General features: G+C 42.1%; 1 protein-coding gene across 2 annotated transcripts in view; it reads right to left on the bottom strand.

Moving 5' to 3' along the window:
* Positions 1-5424: 5424 nt before the first annotated feature.
* CORO2B (coronin 2B) overlaps positions 5425-20868 on the bottom strand; it is a 42118-nt gene continuing 26674 nt past the window's right edge. For both annotated transcript variants that reach the window (XM_072148730.1, XM_072148729.1), the window contains exons 4-12: positions 19795-19944; positions 19536-19700; positions 18992-19108; positions 17492-17596; positions 17175-17271; positions 10256-10368; positions 10067-10157; positions 8153-8292; positions 5425-6959 (exon numbers count right to left, since the gene is read on the bottom strand). In XM_072148730.1, coding sequence (XP_072004831.1) covers positions 6828-6959; positions 8153-8292; positions 10067-10157; positions 10256-10368; positions 17175-17271; positions 17492-17596; positions 18992-19108; positions 19536-19700; positions 19795-19944 — 1110 coding nt within the window. In that variant the 3' untranslated portion in view covers positions 5425-6827. The remainder of the gene's footprint in view (positions 6960-8152; positions 8293-10066; positions 10158-10255; positions 10369-17174; positions 17272-17491; positions 17597-18991; positions 19109-19535; positions 19701-19794; positions 19945-20868) is intronic.

Raw genomic sequence — 20868 nt, 5'->3', positions numbered from 1 at the left:
CGTGCGCACTCCACAGGCAACTGCACAGACTGGACTAGTTTTGATAAATGTGGTCAATGTCTTTAACTCCTTGTATGTCCAGATCTTTAGCTGACAGCACCATGTACCATGGTACTAAGTCACACACACGCCTCTCAAATACATGCAAATTCATAGTCACCTAGTCTGACCCAAGCTACAGGACAACTCATTCACAGGTTATTGGCACCTATAGAAAATGGTCAGAACTAGAAGAACATTGTTCTATCTGTAGTTTATGGGCCATTATGCCAAATTTATAGGGAACCAGCAACACGTGTGTTCAACTAACAATGTTCCTTAGCCTTATGTCGTTCTGAGTAGGGTATATAATGCTTTTTAAGACTTTAGTATATCTACCACGTTTTACCACATGTCTCATTTTCACACTATGTATTGACGCATCCATATATCTATATTGTCTAGGTAGATGTGCATAATCTATTACCCCTGACACTCACAAGGGGCTAAACATACCTTGTCGTGAATTTTTGTGCAAATCTTTTTGAAACCTCATTACCTTTACCATTCGGGTGATGGCACATGTTGCGTTTTGAACGCGTTTTCAGACCGTTTTTAAGCAGTCCATCAAAAAACTCATGCGTTTTTGAAAACTCATCCATTTATTACAGGTTTGACCAATTATCTTAATGGAAACTGGTCAAAAACGCATGCGTTTTTTGACGGACTGCTTAAAAACGGGCCCAAAACACCACATGTGCCATCACCCTCACAATCCGATTGGGACCATCTATCTCCAATGGGCTGTACTAGGTTTTTTTTTTGTTTTATAGGGATAGGTTCCTTTCAGGGTGGTAGGCGGTTAAGACTATCCAAGAGAAGTAGAGTATGACCGGCACTCAAAAATTACTTTAACCCCTTCCCGACGCGCGCCGTACTAGTACAGCGCGCGCCGGGTCCCGGTGCATGGAGAGGGCTCGCGGGCCGAGCCCTCTCCATAGCCGGTAAGTCTTTGCTGCATATTGCAGCAAAGGCTTACCGGTAACACCCGCGATCGGTACTAGCACCGATCGCGGGTGTTTTCTCCGTGATCGCCGCCGGCAATGCTGCCGGCGGCTTCAAAGAGATGGCGCCGCATGGGCGCTGCCATCTTGTCGTGGATCGCTGCTCCCCGATGACGTCACGGGGAGCGGCGATCCGTCGCCATGGAAACCTCGGGTGTTCCGAACACCCGAGGCTACTTCGTTTTAACCCATGCATTACAATGTGCTAATTGCACATTGTAATGCATGGGGAGTAAAATCCACATATACTGCCATACTGTAGTATGGCAGTATATGATAGGATCGATCAGACTACCTAGGGTTAGAGTACCCTAGGGAGTCTGAAAAATAGTAAAAGTAAAAATAAAAAAAAAGTTAAAAAAAAAATTATAATAAAAAACCCTAAAAATTCAAATCACCCCCCTTTCCCTAGAACTGATATAAAAATAAATAAACAGTAAAAATCATAAACACATTAGGTATCGCTGCGTCCGAAAATGCCCGATCTATCAAAATATGATAATGTTTTTTCACTATGTTTAACCCCGTAACGGAAAATAGCGTCCAAAGTCGAAAATGGCATTTTTTTGCTATTTTGAAAAATATAAAAAAATTAATAAAAAGTGATCAAAAGGTCGCACAGTCCCAAAAATTATAGTAATGAAAACGGCATCAAAATTCACAAAAAATGACACTATCTACAGCTCCGTACACCAAAGTATGAAAAAGTTATTGGCCCCAGAAGATGGCAAAATAAAAAAAAAATATTTTGTACAGGAGGTTTTAATTTTTTTAAATGTATGAAAACATTATAAAACCTATACAAATTTGGTATCCACGTGATCGTACCGACCCAAAGAATAAAGTAGACATGTCATTTGGGACGCAGAGTGAAAGCTGTAAAATCCAAGCCCACAAGAAAACGTCACAAATGTGGTTTTTCACTATTTTCTCTGCATTTGGAATTTTTTTCCCGCTTCCCAGTACACACCATAGAATATTAAATACCGTCACGATGAAGTGCAATTTGTTACGCAGAAAATAAGCCATAACACAGCTCTTTATGTGGAAAAATAAAAAAGTTATAGATTTTTGAAGTTGGTGAGTGAAAAATGGAAGTGAAAAAACTAAAAAAGGCCAAGTCGTTAAGGGGTTAAAACTCAAGGCTTTATTTCATATCCATAAAAATCGGAGTGTACGACCATCTGCTACCTGCAATGTACACTCCGATTTTTATGGATATGGAATAAAGCCTTGAGTTTTAAAGCAATTTTTGAGTGCCGGTCATACTCTACTTCTCTTGGATATTTAAACTGGTCTCCGACAAGCCGTCTTGGACTCGTGCACCGGGACTATGCAGAAACTCCTACCCTCTTTCTAAGAGCGGCACACGTGAGTGAGCGGACAGCTCTGTAAACCTTTTTGTTTTTCTACAGACGGTTAAGACTATGGCCCTGAGTTGAGGTTATTAGGGCATATTAGATTTTCTCAGTGAGGAACTATGATTGGACAGGTACCCTGGTCCTTGGGTTCTCCTACCCTTTCTCCACAAAAAGCATATGCTCCTTACCTCAAGGCATCATCTCCTTTCTTATGTCACACTCTTACAATATATTCATCTCTACAAACGTATCTCTCGGGAAGTCATCTCTAACATTCCGTGAATGTGTATAAGGAAGGATATTGTGGAACCAGATCCCTATTTCTACACGATACTCTCACCTTGCATCAGACAAGAGCACCCAACATTTTGGGAATTTTTCCCAGATGATTGATGCGGATAGAATATTTGATTCCAGTAGAATTACCGGTAATCGTGATTTAACTACCACTGATTAATGGTTTACAGTTACAAACACTGGTGGGTTTTATGGATTATGGAGATTAGTAAATGTTATGTTTTAAAATTTCACGTTCTACCGTTTGGATTTCTATAAATGTAGCGAGGTGCTTACCCACCCTACTCCACCCTATATTACATTATGCATAGCCAGCCTATTATACCTGGCATGTAACTGATAAAATCAATGGTCATATTTCATTTTCCAGCACAGTTTGCAAAATTAGTTCTATAATAAGAAACTGCCTATTTATCACTGAGACGTGTGTCCCCTTGACAATGCCTTTTGCTAAGGTGTCCAGAATATAGGGAAAGAATACATGCAAATTCAGAATAGATCAAGGGCACAAGTGCAAAACAAAACCATGTAGAAAAACAGTGTGCGGTTTAGGGTGATGCCACACATGGCGTTTTGAACCTCTTTTTGGTCCTTTATTAAGTAGTCCGAAAAAACGCATGCATTTTTGAAAGACGCATACGTTTTTGACCAGTTTTAATTAGGATAATTGGTAAAACCTGTCAAAAATGCATGCGTTCTTAAAGATGCATGCGGTTTTTAACACATGCGTTTCTTTTAAGGACTGTTTAAAAACAGACCAAAAACAGGTTCAAAACGCCATGTGTGGCATCACCTTTGTGTGTCATATATTGGTAAAAAAACAAAACAAAAGCATCTACTAGTCTAAGCTACAGATCTTAAAGGGATGAATTTGGCAATCTCTGTGCAGCGCTATGGAAATAAAGGAATTATTATATACCATAAATCAGAGGTCCCCAACCGCTGGTCCGCGGACCAGGACCGGGCCTTTGGAGTTTATCAGCCGGTCCGGGGCCCTGCGCCTGGTCAGAGCTCGCTCTGTGTGGATTTATAATGTTTTCTGCCATAGCCGTGAAAGCTCGCAGCTCCCGGCAGAGAACATTATGCAGGACGGGGTGGGGCGTTGGGCGGGTCTTAGTGACGCAGCCCTCCATAGCACAGCATGGTACCTGTTGTACGTCACGGGGCGGGTCTTACCCCTAGATGGGACCGTCTTGTTGCAGGAAAACAAGCTCAGTGCTCCCACTGATTCAGGGAAACAAGCCTGGTGCTCCCACTCATTCTGAACCTATGGTAAGTTGAATCACATTCTCATTATAAATGTCATAATTATATGATCAGTATGCACTAAGCTCCACCCCTCCATAACCCCACCCCATATGACCAAAGCCCCGCCCCCACCGGACCATGGAGAACTGGTCTAGCTTAAAGCCGGTCCCTGGTGCAAAAAAGGTTGGGAATGATCTATTCACCGGAGAGGTCATTAACAGGTGATTGGCAGTTAGAGAATATGGCCAGAACTTGAAGAACTTTGTTCCATGTGTAGCAAATGGGCCACCGGACCACACTGCAGGTGCCTCTTGGATAGAAGATAAGAGCTGAGTTTGCGGTGCTGCCTGTACACCAGGGATGGTGCTGACTGCTTTTGGCTTTGACCATAGTGTAGTGGTTCCCCGGCACTGAGCTGGTCTTTAAGTGATAGTCATTGGGACCATCACTGATCATAAGAGTGGAGCTTCATCATTCCACCTCTTAAATCAAACCAGAGTTATTCAGATTATGGTGATAGGTGGTCCAATAGCTATGATTGAAGTGGCAGGATGATGTGTGACCCCTGCTGCATTTAATCTCTCTAATATAGGACCCAAGTTCCTCCGATTGTACACATATAAATAATCAGGGAAACCTACACAACAGATGTAGACCATACACACACGCCTCTCGCGTGGTGTCATAGATCTATCACAACACAAAGATGTATATAAACTTGTCACTAATCCTCTCCAATCACACTGGTTATAGTCCTGACGGTGTGGAGGCCTTACATCACTGAAACAAATGTGTGCTGGTCAGGGTCCTGCTCTGCCCATAGGATTTTTTAAATATATAATGTTGTTGCAAAAGTTCCACTTCCCACAAATCTGCCCCTGATGTCGGGTTCATCTTATTTACTTCCCTTTCCCCCCTTAAAGCCAAAGTTCCTTTGCTAGGCTTATCAACCGCATCTCCTAATCCCCATCCTACAGTAATTTTTTTTTTTGTTGCCACGTTTAAATTATTCTAATGAACCGAAAGGGGGAAGGCGTGAACTATAGCCCTTTCATTTTTTAGCTACACTGTGTAGGGGCATGTCTCCTCTGCTCCTTCAGAACTTCCCCCTCCCTCTGCCTGCTGCAATATCACACACTGTGAGGGCGGAAGTGCTCCAAGGCCTGTGATGCTGCAGTACAGAGGGGCTCTGGTAATACCTTCTGGAGCCCTCATTACTCATTAGCACAATATTAAAAGTTGATTTTAGAAGGAAGTTGACCATGGATAACTAATAAAAGAAGATTTCCACAGTCACAGCGCCTGGATTTATGGGTAAGTGTCCCTGGTTTATCATGTTGGATTTTGATGGTAGATTTCCTTTAAATTGCATCTTAACATTAAGGATACAATGGTAGAAGGGAATTGGAGAAAACAGGGGTTCAAAATGAGCAAACACAGAATAAATCAACTGCATTTTGGAAGAAAAGAATCGCTTCAACTTTTAACCTTTATTCTCGGCATCAGTTACAGAACATTCTTGGAAATAAATGTCCATGGTTTGCTTAGAAGGTTAATCATTTTAATATTTCACTTTGCATAGGAAGTGATGATTAGCAATAAATAATAAGGCCAACCAGCTAGAGTCAGGTCCGCCAGATTTAAAGGGGTTGGTCACTTTACATTTTTGTATTGTGTGTTGGAAGAATACCAGGTAATTCACCAATATATGTGTAAAAAAAACTACTGCTCTGCTTTCTTGATATGTAAAGTGAAGCCTCTTGTCTTTTACCTCATCAGTCAGAGATTCCTGTCCATTAAATGGCTGCAGATGGAGGCTCATGTGATCTGTACCTGAACAATCGCCCTGCCAGGAATCTAATCTTATATTCATGAATACTATCATAAGATCTTGGCAGGAAGATTATTCATGGACAATTAGAGATCACATGACCCTCCATCTGTCGCCATTTTATGGACAGGAATGTCTGGATGATGAAGTAAAAGACAGGAGGCTTCACTTTACATATCAAGAAAGCAGAGCAGAACTATTAATAGATAGATATTGGTAAATTACCTAATATCCTGCCCCACAAAATTACAGACACATTACAAAAGACATGAGGGACAGTGGCCAACCCCATTATAGTGCTCCGCTGGTAGTGAGTAACATGGACTAACTAGAATGGGAATGTGTGAATGGAGGTTTAACAGTTGTGGGAAATACTACAGGAAAAGGGGCTTATTCAGACGGCCATAATGTGAGCGCAAATCCCTGATCTGGGTCCATATAAAGCGCCCACACCACAGCCTGCTGAAATGGACCTATGGTTAGTGTCACAATCATATTGTGGTCAAAATTTCAGATCCCTATGGGAGAATGAGAATGGAGAATACACTGGTAGAAGATTGAGGGGATTGGCTCCCTAGTGCTTTTTTTCCCTTCTAGGATATCTCAGATATTCTTATGGCTTTATGGTCTTGTAGAAACCCCTGCTACTTTAAGGAGGAACCAATCTCCCTTGTCATTGGTTACGTAACTATATATCTCTCAGATCTCCCCCCATAAGCTGATGAGATATTAGTACAAGACCCTCTGATTCTTCCCACTAAACTTGATCTCGATTGTATATTGTGATTGGAAGTAATCCATCTAGATTGGTTTGGGGTCTTTTAAGCTAAGACAAGTGTAGGAGAAATTAGTTCCTTTTGGTTATAAGCAGGAACCCTGCTGGATACATGGATAATCTGTGCAATTAGTGCAGTTGGATACACAATCCTTGACAAGCTTGTGCAAGGCATTGTAGGGCTAGTTAGTCTATATACACAAGCTCTCATATATGGAGTAGTTGTCTGTCCCTGGTACAATACATATGCTCTGTATAGATGATGAGGGTGGCTAGCTCTCTTTGGGAGTATTCCTCAGGTTTCTAAGCTCCAGTTCCAGTTGTCGGATGTGGAGATCCCTCTGGGCCATCTGTTCCTTCAGACGTCGGATCTCGTCCTGCTGCCGATAGAACATGCGCAGCAGCTGTGGGGTACAGGTACGTGAGCGGGTGAAAAGCACAATCAAAAGCAAAAGTAATACCCATCCCAAGTACATACATGTGCAAGGGGGCGCTGTATTCGGAGCAATTTATGTGGGTGTCAGGTATTAGTTGAGCTTGTGTTTACTTTAAGTGAAAAAACTTATAGTAAATCTACCACTTCTAAAGCAAGCACACAGGCTGGCACGTATTTTTCCTCTTTTCTTCTAGTTTTTGAGAAATCTGTCCTTTTAAAATTGTGCAAATTGGCCTCAGGGGCTCCTAGCATTGTCACAGAAGAGCCTTCTGCCTCTGCCATTTGTTAATTATTCACACCTGCATTTGGTTCCCTATCCGGGGAGGAAGGAAGCTGTCAGGAATGTCATAGAAATGTTAGAGGCGTGAATAATTAGCAGACAATGGAGCTAGAAGGAACTTCTGTAGTGTAGTCAGGAGCCCCTGAGGCTCTTATGCTTAATATTAAAAGATGGCTTGCTCAAAAACTAGGCCGTTAGAAGATAGAGGAAGAACGGTTCCGGTTTCAGGGAGCACATGACAGCATGTAGGTGTACTTGGTTTAGAAGCACTGCATCCATGTAGCAGATTTCCTTTAGGATCATTCCCACTAATGATATATACTATTAAAATGTTATCAATATAATTACTTACTCAATCCAAAATGAGGTAAAATCCAATATGGCTGCCATCATGACATCTCAAATTACCAAATAGAAAATCTGCCTTAATACATTCCTACCTGCACTTGGACCTCGTTTTTTTAGATTTCGTCACTAAAACAATAATAGATATCCTCCATTTGCAGAACTATCATTAGTCGAGTGGAAAACATGAGTCTTGAATAATAGAAACCAGTAAAATCAATGGACGTTTTAATGGATCCGATTGAGTTCCATAATTACTATTTTAGTGACAGGAGTTGTTAGCGAAGGTCCAGACGCAGGTGTGAACTGGGACTGCCATTTGTATAACTAGGGGGAATGTTTTCAAATTCTGAAAAAAAAAAAAGATTCTTATGCAGAGTAAAGGGCATCTACCGCCATGAGGAAGGACTGTATGCAAATGAGCCTGAGGGGCTCCAGGCTTTATTTGTGTTAATGGAGCCTAGAGCCCCTCAGGCTCATTTGCATACAGTCCTTCATCCTGGTGGTAGATGTCTTTAAAGTTAATATTCACTTACTTCATTTTCAGTCCGAGGTGGCACATTTTCGAGTAGATCGATGCCATTTACCACTAAGCTCTTCTTATCTCTGATTGGTGCTTTGAATGTAGCCTTGGGCTCCTTCCGGTACCCCTCTTTAAGACTCATCAGAACAGGATCTATCGAAAGCGGTTACATTACATTTGGCATACAGAATGCTATATTTATGGTAAGTCATTGGTGCCTACTTTAGTGTATGCCAGTGTGAGGCAATTCTAGTTTGTGTCCTGTGCAGCTACAGGTAGTCCCTGTGTTACATACAAGTTTGAATTTGTATGCAAGTCAGAACTGGTGTATTTTGTTATTGTCACTCCTGACACAGTATTTTTTTCATCACTGTGACAATAGGATATTCTAAATTTTGGGCTGTCATGGGAACAAGGATTAACAATGATGCTTCATTGCAGACACCTTAGATGACTCTTATGTTGCCGATTGAAGCCTGGGGCTAAAGTATAGTAAATTACCAGCATCCAGAGAACCCTAGGTCACAGCGGCCAGAGAGGGGTTGTCTGTAAGTCGGGCACCACCTGTATATTCATGGCAAAGCTCCAGGATCGGCTCCAGCATTAAGACTTCAGAAACTGAAACAGCCCCTTCATGGTTTTTGTTATATAAAGCCCATTTCACCCCCTAAGGATTAATTAAAAACAGCCCCCTCACCCCCATGGATTCATTATATACAAACGTATGTGCCCCCCCCCCCAGCAGGTCTGGGCCCCGGCACTTGCCCAGGTATGCCAAGCGCTGGCGCCGGCCCTGCAAAGCTATTGCGAATATGCCGCTCCGCATACAGAAGCTTTATTTGTCATCTGAACCTTATAAAATAGCAGATCCCTACTAAATAGTAGTTTAAATGTACCCATATTTCACACTTTATTTATAATTGGGGGTCTGTTAAATTTTTTTTGCATAAATGCTTATATCAAAGGTTATACATGAAATTCCTGCAAATCGTAACACTTGTATGTATATCACAGTAGGCACCTTGTGCATCAGTAAAATCCGGTAAGAACCATGCACAGACCTTCCCATGTAACTTTTTTCATTCACCTCCATAGGAGTAATATTAAATGTCATTGTGTCCCAAATAATCTAATTCCAAAGGAGGGTTCCCTTATTACCCGTTGCTTCTGTATAAGATTTCACCCAGCGCATACATAGCATGACATGAAAGAATGGAAATAGAGATCCCATAGGGGTGGAAAAACCTGTTGAGGCCTTCACTGTTGTTAAAGGGCCCTTACTTCCAATGGAATCTACCAGAAGTTTTGACTATGCAAAGCTGCAGACAGTGTTAGGTATTGGCACTGAAGATCTGTGTGACCATACCTTTCTGTGTTTTGTGAATAGCAGCAGGATTATGAAAGATTAATTCACATTCCAGGATTGTAGCTGGACTTGTAAACTGGTGTTTGAGATCTCTTTACTAAACACAGCATAGCTCCTCTTTTATCCTGTTACTATATAACTTCTCTGACCCCGCCACCGTGCTCTGAAAAAAGAGCAGTATCAAGATTAGATGTTACAAGGTAGTAGCTGGGGAGTAGTTTGGATGCAGAACACAGCAGTGTTAGGAGACTCCCCCAGTCCAGGTACAATCCTGATATAGAAAACCATTTTTCACAGTCCTTATGCTACCAACAATACACACAATACGCAATTCTGTATGCAGCTTTGCATCGTCAAAACAGACTTCCTTTTACACGTTTGTAGCATGTTGTAGTGATAATACAGAAGTTTCGATTTTTGGGAGTCCCAATTTTAAGACCGTCTGCTAACAAAAAGTTAGCTTTGTTGTGATTATGTCTGTACATAACATGTAATATAATGTTACTCAGTCGGACAGTGATTCACACCCCTAGCTGTAACTGGACCCTACACCATGTTCACCTCGGTTGATGCCGCTTAGCCACTCATTAGGACTTAGTGCAGGCTCCATTCCTGGAGTCATAGGGTAAATGTCCTCCTGGTACGTTTCTGACTATAAAACAAAAAAAAAATATTATTTTAACTGACATTTAGTATTTATGACTAAATTAGTACCTGTATAACATGAAATATGTATGTATCCAATCTCACCCTTCTTGGAACTATCATAGATATTGGCTCTATTAGGTTCTTCAAAGTGATGAGCTTGTAAAAGCGGAATACCTCACACGCGGACACATCCAGTCCATGTTTTGGCATCACCCCTATGAAAAAACATTGTAAAAGTGATGAGTGTGAAGATCCTTTTAGGTCTAAAACTGATGTTCTATACGATACTTGTCACTGCTCATCGTGGAAAGTCCTATGAGAAGTCTGTAGCCGCTGTCTTGGGGTTGTGCTGGACTCCGACCTCAGCTTCTCACTGCATATTCAATCTCTTGCGCTTTTGCCGCATCTCTAGAATCTGCCCATTTCTTACAATTAAAATCTCTAGGATGCTAATTGGCGCTCTGATTTACTCTTGGCTAAATTACTGTAACTCCCTACTAGTCCGTCTCCTACTCATTAAAATCCCTCCTCTCCAATATAGTCTTAATGCAGCAGCCAGGCTTGTCTTTCAGAACCAAACTCTACACGCATGCAAACAATGTGTGCCAGTCATTGCACTGGTTGCCCGTCTCTTTCCGAATACAGTTTAAAATAATAACCCTCATCCACAAAGCTCTGCACAATGCTGCAATTTTCTACGTCTTCTCTCTCATCTCAGTCTATCACCCAACCAGTGCTCTTCGATCTGCCAGTGATGTTAGATTACTTACATCTCTATCTTAATTCCAACCTTTCACCCACATCTCTAGGACTTCTCACAGGCTGCACCAATTCTCTGGAATACCCTTCCCCAAATTATCAGACTAATACGCAACCTCCAAAGTTTGAAACATGCACTTAAACCCCATATCTTTATGCAAGCCCATCATACTAATAATCTAATCCATCCTATGTGCTGCTCCCATCTATTATCCAACAAACGCCAGGTACCAAGCTCCAGGCTTCTGTGCAGTTCCATTAAATTTGGACTTAGTATATAAGATAGAGGCTGATGGCTGGTTCAAGAAAAACATCTGTCTTTAGTAAAATATTTTACTGTGTTCCTTTACAAAGAATGGTTAAACCATTATACAAGCTCTTATACCTCCGCATAGACTGTAAGCTCTTGTGTCACCCCCTCATCCTCATAGACTGTAAGCTCTTGTGTCGCCCCCTCATCCTCATAGACTGTAAGCTCTTGTGTCACCCCTCATCCGCATAGACTGTAAGCTATTGTGTCACCCCCTCATCCTCATAGACTGTAAGCTCCTGTGTCACCCTCTCATCCTCATAGATTGTAAGCTCTTGTGTCGCCCCCTCATCCTCATAGACTGTAAGCTCTTGTGTCACCCCCTCATCCTCATTGACTGTAAGCTCTTGTGTCACCGCCTCATCCTCATAGACTGTAAGCTCTTGTGTCACCCCCTCATCCTCATAGACTGTAAGCTCTTGTGTCACCCCCTCATCCTCATTGACTGTAAGCTCTTGTGTCACCGCCTCATCCTCATAGACTGTAAGCTCTTGTGTCACCCCCTCATCCTCATAGACTGTAAGCTCTTGTGTCACCCCCTCATCCTCATAGACTGCAGCCAGATCCTGTTGCAGTGAGCTCTACAGATTTTTGTGGCAGATAACCTTTAAAAGAAGCATCACAAAAGCGAGTGTGTGAGCTTGGCGGCGAGTGTGCATTGATCCTCAGTGTGTGCAGTGTCTTAAGTGTGACTTAGGTTTAAGGGACTTAAGTTTGAGGGGCTTTAACAGGTAACTGCTGTATTTTGTGTTACTTTGACTGTAGATTCTTCTTTCTGTGCATATTTCTATTGTAATCCCCATTAGAATAATGGACTCCATAAGTGGCATTGCTACACGGTGTACATCCTGTGCCATGTATGCTTTCCTTGAACAGCCGTTCGAGGGGGAATACTGCTGTGTGGGGTGTGTGAAAATTGCTCATCTGGAAGCCCAGATTCTGGATCTAAATGAGCAAGTTTCAAGGCTGCGGGCAATTGATAATATGGAACGAAGTTTGCTGCTCCTGGAGCACAAACTCTCTGGGGAAGATGGGTGTGGGGAGGGAAGTATGGAGGTGCAGAGTGAGGGGGCAGCTAGTTGGGTAACATGTAGAAGGCGGGGTAGAGGGAAGAGTTGTAGGGAGTCTAGTCCTGATCTGGTACACCCCAATAAGTTTGCCAGGCTGGCGGATGAGGGGGATATCAGCTCTGGGGTAGCAATGCTGCAGAAAGACGTGGCCGCTAGCAACCAGGGGAATGTCTGCTCCAGTAAGAAGGGTAATGGAAGCACAGGCAAGATCAGACAGGTGCTGGTAGTGGGAGATTCGATTATTAGGGGAACACACAGGGCAATCTGTCACAAAGACCGTGCTTACCGAACAGTGTGTTGTTTGCCGGGTGCTCGGGTTCGGCATGTTGCGGATCGGGTTGACAGATTACTGGGAGGGGCTGGTGAGGAACCAGCGGTCATGGTCCACATTGGCACAAATGACAAAGTAACAGGTAGGTGGAAGGTCCTTAAAAATGATTTCAGAGATTTAGGCCATAAGCTCAGGGCAAGGACCTCAAAGGTAATTTTCTCCGAAATACTGCCTGTACCACGTGCCACACCAGAAAGGCAGCGGGAGATCAAGGAGGTAAATAAGTGGCTCAAAAGTTGGTGTAGGAAGGAGGGTTTTGGGTTCATGGAGAACTGGGCTGACTTTTCTGTCGGCTACAGGCTCTACAGTAGGGATGGGCTGCACCTCAATGGGGAGGGGGCTGCTGTTTTAGGGGAAAAAATGGCTAGAAGGTTGGAGGAGTGTTTAAACTAGAGACCTGGGGGGAGGGCAACTACACTTGTGCAGGGCAAATAGACAGTGTACATAGAGAGCTGGGAAGAGTCATAGTCCATGGGGGAGGAAGGGGGGCTGGAATGAGATTGGGGAATAAGGACAAAAGGAATACGGACAGGGATAACCATATAAAGTGCATGTACACAAATGCCAGAAGCCTCACAAACAAAATGGAGGAACTGGAACTCTTGATGTTGGAGCGGAAATATGATATAGTGGGTATCAGCGAGACATGGCTGGACAGTAGCTATGACTGGGCGGTTACTATAGATGGTTATAGTCTTTTTAGAAAGGATCGTATAAATAAAAAAGGGGGAGGGGTTTGTTTATATGTGAATTCTCGCCTCAAGCCCGTCCTGCGAGATGACATCAGTAACACAAATGTGGAGTCCCTATGGGTGGAGATAAGGGGAGGGAAAAAAAATAATAAAATATTACTAGGGGTTTGTTATAAGGCTCCAAATATAGTGGAGGCAGCAGAGGAAATGCTGATAAGTGAAATGGATGCGGCTTCAAAGCATGGTGAAGTACTTATCATGGGGGACTTCAATTACCCAGATATTGACTGGGGGGCAGAAACATGCAGGTCCTTCAAAGGCAGCAGGTTCTTGTCAACAACAAAAGACAATTACCTGTCGCAACTAGTCCTGGAGCCAACAAGAGGGGGGGCACTGCTGGTTCTTATCCTTACCAACAGACCTGATAGGGTATCAAAACTACAGGTTGGGGGGAACATGGGGAATAGTGATCATAATATTATTGATTTTGTATTATGCTTTACTAAGAGCGTTAGTGAAGGGGCAACCAACACTCTAAACTTCAGGAGGGCAAATTTTCAGCAACTAAGGGAAGACCTTAAAGGCATAGACTGGGATAATGTTCTCAAAGACAAAAGTACACCCCAAAAATGGGACTTTTTCTTATATATTCTGAAAAAGTCCTGTGAGAAACACATACCTTATGGGAAAAAGCATAAAAGGAACAAGAAAAAGCCTATGTGGCTAACTAGTCTTGTAAGGAAAACAACAAGCGAGAAAGATAAAGCGTTTAAGGTGCTAAAACGTGAAGGTAGCGATGAGGCATTACAGGATTATAGAGAGAAAAATAAATCCTGTAAAAAGCAGATAAAGGCCGCAAAAATAGAGACTGAGAGAAATATTGCCAGGGAGAGCAAAAATAATCCCAAATTATTTTTCAAGTATATAAATGATAAGAAACTAAAAACAGAGAGTGTGGGTCCCCTTAGAAATAACATGGGGGTCATGGTGGAAGGAGATGAGGAAAGGGCCTTCTCAACTGTCTTTACCCAGGAAAATCCCCTGGTGGAAGACACAATGAGGAATAATGTTAATTCTTTTTATAATGTCAACAGTTTAACCCAGGAAGAGGTACGGCGCCGCCTCGTAACCACTAAGATAGATAAATCACCTGGGCCAGATGGCATACACCCCCGGGTTCTGCATGAATTATGTACGGTGATAGACAAACCGTTATTTTTAATATTTGAAGATTCACTGAGGACTGGTTATGTTCCACAGGACTGGCGCATAGCAAATGTGGTACCAATATACAAAAAAGGATCAAATAGCGATCCTGGAAACTACAGACCCGTGAGTCTAACTGCTGTGGTGGGGAAAATATTTGAGGGGTTTATTAGAGATGCTATCCTGGAGTATCTCACTGTGCACAACCTTATAACCCAGCGTCAGCATGGGTTTATGAGAGATCGCTCCTGTCAGACTAATCTGATTGGTTTCTACGAGGAGGTAAGTTCAAGACTGGATCTGGGGGACGCTGTGGATGTTGTATATCTGGACTTTTCAAAGGCATTTGACACCGTGCCACATAAAAGGTTGGTATATAAAATGAGACTGCTGGGAATAGGAGAAAATCTGTGTATTTGGGTAAGTAATTGGCTTAGTGATAGAAAACAGAGGGTGGTCATTAATGGCACATTCTCAGATTGGGTTGATGTTACCAGTGGAGTGCCACAGGGGTCAGTATTGGGGCCACTTCTTTTTAATATTTTTATTAATGACCTTGTAGTGGGTTTACACAGTCAAGTTTCAATATTTGCAGATGATACTAAGCTGTGTAAAGTAATAAATACTGAGGTCGATAGTTTAGCATTACAGAGGGATTTGTGGAAGCTTGAGGGATGGGCAGAGAAATGGTTGATGAGGTTTAATGTAGATAAATGTAAAGTTATGCACTTGGGCCATGGAAACAAAAAGTATAATTATGTTCTAAACCAGTGGTGGCGAACCTATGGCACTGGTGCCAGAGGTGGCACTCGGAGCCCTTTCTGTGGGCACTCAGGCCATCACCAGAGATGACTCCAGGTATCTTCCTGCAGTCCCAGACAGCCCAGGTACTTGCTGTGCACAGAGCTATTTTAAAGTGACAGCTCTACCTGGAACTACAGGAGGGGTGGGAAGGTGTGGACTGATCTGGATTATCATTGTAGTTCCTGCTCCGGCCCTGACAATTCTTCCTGTTTATGGGACCCTGGAGGGAAGCTACAATGATCATCCAAATGTCTTCTATTTTCTGCTTTATTGGTGTCCTCAGGGTGCAGGTATTAATGTAAGCTGTGACAGAGCAGGGAGTATAAATCTCAAATTAAATTTCTGTGTTGGCACTTTGCGATAAATAAGTGGGACTTGGTTGTAGTTTGGGCACTCGGTCTCTAAAAGGTTCGCCATCACTGTTCTAAACGGTCAATTACTTAGTAAAACTGAGGCTGAAAAGGACTTGGGGGTATTGGTAGATGGTAAACTTAATTTTAGTGACCAGAGCCAGGCGGCTGCTGCTAAAGCAAATAAAATAATGGGATGTATCAAGAGAGGAATAGATTCTCATGATAAAGACATAGTTTTGCCCTTATACAAATCCCTGGTCAGACCACACATGGAATATTGTGTACAGTTTTGGGCACCAGTGTATAAAAAGGATATAGTAGAGCTGGAACGGGTGCAGAGGAGAGCAACCAGGATTATTAGGGGAATGGGGGAACTAGAATACACTGACAGATTACAAAATTTGGGATTATTCAGTTTAGAAAAAAGACGACTGAGGGGAGACCTCATTACAATGTACAAATACCTGAACGGACAGTACAAGGATCTCTCCAAAGATCTTTTTATACCTCGGCCTGTGACCAGGACAAGGGGGCATCCTCTACGCTTAGAGGAGAGGCGATTTTACCATCAACATAGACAAAGGTTCTTTACTGTAAGAGCAGTGAGACTATGGAACTCTCTGCCGCAGGAGGTTGTTATGGCGGACTCTATGTACATGTTCAAGAGAGGCCTGGATACCTTTCTGGAGAGAAAAAATATCACGGGTTACGGGGATAAAATATTTATTTAATTGGACTTGATGGACTTGCGTCTCCTTCCAGCCTTATATACTATGATACTATGATACTATGATACTGTAAGCTCTTGTGTCACCCCCTCATAGACTGTAAGCTCTTGTGTCACCCCCTTATCCTCATAGACTGTAAGCTCTTGTGTCAGACCCCTCATCCTCATAGACTGTAAGCTCTTGTGTCACCCCCTCATCCTCATAGACTGTAAGATCTTGTGTCACCCCCTTATCCTCATAGACTGTAAGCTCTTGTGTCACCCCCTCATCCTCATAGCCTGTAAGCTCTTGTGTCACCCCCTCATCCTCATAGCCTGTAAGCTCTTGTGTCACCCCCTCATCCTCATAGACTGTAAGCTCTTGTGTCACCCCCTCATCCTCATAGACTGTAAGCTCTTGTGTCACCCCTTCATCCTCATAGACTGTAAGGTCTTGTGTCACCTCCTCCTCCTCATAGACTGTAAGCTCTTTTGTCACCTCCTCATCCTCATAGACTGTAAGCTCTTGTGTCACCCCTCATCCTCATAGACTGTAAGCTCTTGTGTCATCCCCACATCCTCATAGACTGTAAGCTCTTGTGTCACCCTCCTCATCCTCACAGGCTGTAAGCTCTTGTGTCACCCCTCATCCATATGACTGCTTGTACTCTGTAATGTAATATTATATGTGTATACATCCCCTATGATCTGTGAAGCGCTACAGAATATGATGACGCTAAATAAATAAAGATCATTACAATAATATCCAGGCGACTGCTCTGTATCTCACCAAGGCCTTTCTGAGGTGCAGCGGAACGGAACTCCATGAGGTATGTCAGGAATGGCTTCTCCACTGTTATTTCATAGTACCGGATGTTTCCGTCTCCCTTACATAAGAAACAAAGACGTGAATTGGGTTTGTCCATAGTTTTTCATTATGTTTGGAGCATTGGGAAAGGCCAGTGTAAACCATAAGCCTCCATGCACCCAATGTATAGTGAGATATACTACTGTACAGAGGCATCCATTGTATTTATTACCCCAACAGCCAAATGATATGGGGGTTAGGCAGGATGGGAGAAGAAACCTAATAGGGTTGGAGCTTACCTTTCCAGCCAGATACAGCATGTGTGTATCCATATCATAAAAGGGAAAGAGTAGCCCGGAAAGTCCATCTATCTCTTCTTCAATCAATGGCATTGACAAGTCCTCCTGCATACGTGTTATATAGTTAGTACGATTAACAAAGACAATCAAGGGAAGACAATTCTAAATTATAATATAACCAACACTATTTTTTGCTGTAATAAGGCATTTAGACCCCTTGTGAAGCTATCTGCTGTCTCTGCTGTGTCCAGCTCAGCTCAGCTATTCCACACATTCACAGTTCCTTATTCCTTGTCATTTGTGGAGTTTAAACCTTTTTTTTTCTCTAGACAAAGACAATGCCCCTTGTCTTTTTATGTGATTTTATAACATCTGTGCCATTTCGGTCTTCAGTGTTGTCCTCTGCCTGTAAATTATGGCAGAAGATGCGCTGCTGACTTTTATTTTGTACTTACCATATATACTTGAGTATAAGCCTAGTTTTTCAGCACAAAAAATATGTGCTGAAACCACAAACTCGGATTATAGTCGAGTAAAAAATATAGGTTTTACCAGGTTTTTGTGGTAAAATTAGGGGCCTCGGCTTATACTGGGGTCAGCTTATACTCGAGTGTATACGGTAGTTTGTATTCTAAAAAAAAAATTTATGTGTTTGGAATAAATCCACTTGTTTTTCATTCAATACATGAAGTTCTGCTGAATTCTTTGTATTGTATAAATCTTCATATACATGACATCTTCATGTAATCTGCAACTGTTGTACTTTAAGGGAATTTTTTATAGCACTTTTATGCTGATGGTCTATTTTTAGGGTATACATGTAATGAATATGTAGTTGGTGAATCCTGGTTCCAACTGGCGATCAGCTGTTAGTGTAGAGGTTGCAACCACTGCCCCATCAGTTTACCTAGCATGGTGCCGTACATTGTGGCATAGTGCATGGTACTGCATCTTACTTTTGTTCAATACCATTCAAAAGAGAGGTAAACTAGACTAGGCCCAGCTTTTACATGTACAGAACAGTGCTGCATGTACAGAACAGTAGTTGGCAGGTAAGGGTGGCAGCAGTTGGATGCTCATCTCTCTGATGTCAATTACAGGGCTACGTACAGGATGGGTTCTTTAAATTTATTCTTAAGTTGAATTTGAATGTAAGTCAGAACTGTATATTTTATCATTGTAACCCCAGCCAGAATTTTTTTGGTCTCTGTGATAATTGGATTTTAAAAATGTTGTGTTGTCATAAGAACCAGGATTATCACTAAAGCTTCATTACAGACACCTGTAATAACTGTTATAGCTGCTTATTGTAGCCTAGGACTAAAGTCCAGTAAGTTACCCACATACAGAGATCTGTTTGTAACTAGGGGTCGTGTGTAAGTTGGCTGTCCGTAAGTAGGGGACCGCCTGTACAACCCTAGAAACTTATCCTTTCAGGTTTGTAAATCTGTAGGAATATTCACGGAGAGTGCAGTTGTTGTTGTATGACATTTTTCTCACCTGGTCCCACAATGCTATCTGCCTGGTATTCCACCTGGAGACGCCTGTTGTTAACAGACGCTTCATGTCCCCCAGGAAAACAACACGTGTCACCCTGTGGTTTTTACAATTTGCTGCCTTATAAAACAAAAAGGAGGACAATGAAGAGGATCATATACAGTATATACGATTTTGTAATGTATGACTTAAAACTTAGGATAAAACTTAAAATAAAACAATTTGAGGTAACGTGGCCAACCCATTTAATGTACCGTATTTTTCGGACTATAAGGCGCACCGGATTATGAGGCGCACCATCAATAAATGCCTGCTAAAACGTCTAGGTTCATATATAAGGCGCACCGGATTATAAGGCGCACCTGATTATAAGGATGAATGACCAGCAGGTGGCAGACCTGTGCACAGTTCAAAGCAGCTGTTGTCTGTAAGTACGGTTCATATATAAGGTGCACTGGATTGAAGGATTTTTTGTGCCCCTTATAGTCCGAAAAATACGGTACTTTGGATGAATAAGAAAAATGCTGACACAATATCATGTAATTACCTGCAGCACACGTCCGGATCGAGGTTCCATCACGCGCAGTTTCTTGTCCTTGCAGGTGGTGGCCAGTAGACTTCCATCCGTGTTGAATGACATACAGAGGATAACATCCGTGTGGCAGTCTATCATCTTCACCGCTTCCCCTTCTTCCAGATTCCAGATAAGGATCTGAATATCGATCATGTTACTTCTTACACAGTTCTTCTTAAACCATGAAATACGTAACATTTGATAAACTCTATAATAAATCCAGTAGACTGACCTTGTAGTCATAGCCAGCACTGAACAGTATATTGTTAGCAGTAGGATGCCATTCTATAAGTCCCACCCGCCGACTGTGTCCATAGAGCTCCAATACTGCCTCGGTCATGTTCCTCTTCAGTCCGCCATCTGGAATTTCCCATATCCTCACCTTAGGAGAAGTCATCATATTAGTTTACTACACTTCCCTATGTGCCACAATTACAATGATCATAACTTTTTACAAGGGCCCGAGGTGATCTGTAGGTGTGTTATATATAGTACAGGAATCACTGCTCCCATTGTTATTCTTGGCTTGGCCTGCAGAAAGGCTTCCTTAACTCACATCCTAAAAAGGAGGTGACATATCTCCTCACATGTCTGTTTTGGTAAATACTTGCATTCCCAATAATATTAAATTACATAAATCATCTTTCTCTGTGTTATGGTATCCCCCTGTTATCCCTCCTAAAAATGTTTGATATTACCCATTCTGGTGTTAGTGTTAAAGGTAACATGTCACAGATTTTAATACGTTAAACTACTTGCCCCCTCAGGTAGGGTATGAAATGTACATTCTAGAATTCCCTCTTTTATGTCAATTCTTGCCCATCTACCTATTAAAAAAAAAATCTCCTCCAAAGTTAAAGTGAAAATGAGCGTGAAAAAGTCATATTTTCCTTAGATGAGTCAAGTTTGAGGCGTCACTACAGACTCCTCCATCTTCACTTCTATGATGTCATGTTAAAGATGAGCATCTCATCTTTTAGATCACATCAGGCTTCATGATCTGTGATCTACACAACCGGAGAGGCAGACAGTTAAAAAAAACGCAGGAACTGTATTTTTATCTATTTCTTATCACATTTCCAACTATTTCTTTAACTGCAGTTTTTTTCTGGTTTTGTGTATCACACTGATGGGATCTGTAAGATGAGATCCTTATCTTAAGTATGACCATTTCTAGGTGCTATAGAAAAGAAGTGACACTCCCCCTGCAGCCTCTAAACATGACTCATCTTAGACAAATATGGCTCATTTTTGCATGACTTTGGATGTGATATTGGGTGAGATTTCACAATTCTAGAATTCTAGA

This window comes from Engystomops pustulosus, chromosome 4 (assembly GCF_040894005.1).
Source record: "Engystomops pustulosus chromosome 4, aEngPut4.maternal, whole genome shotgun sequence".
Taxonomy (NCBI): domain Eukaryota; kingdom Metazoa; phylum Chordata; class Amphibia; order Anura; family Leptodactylidae; genus Engystomops; species Engystomops pustulosus.
The sequence above is the reverse complement of the archived record's forward strand: the minus strand, read 5'-3'. Positions and strand labels throughout refer to the sequence as shown.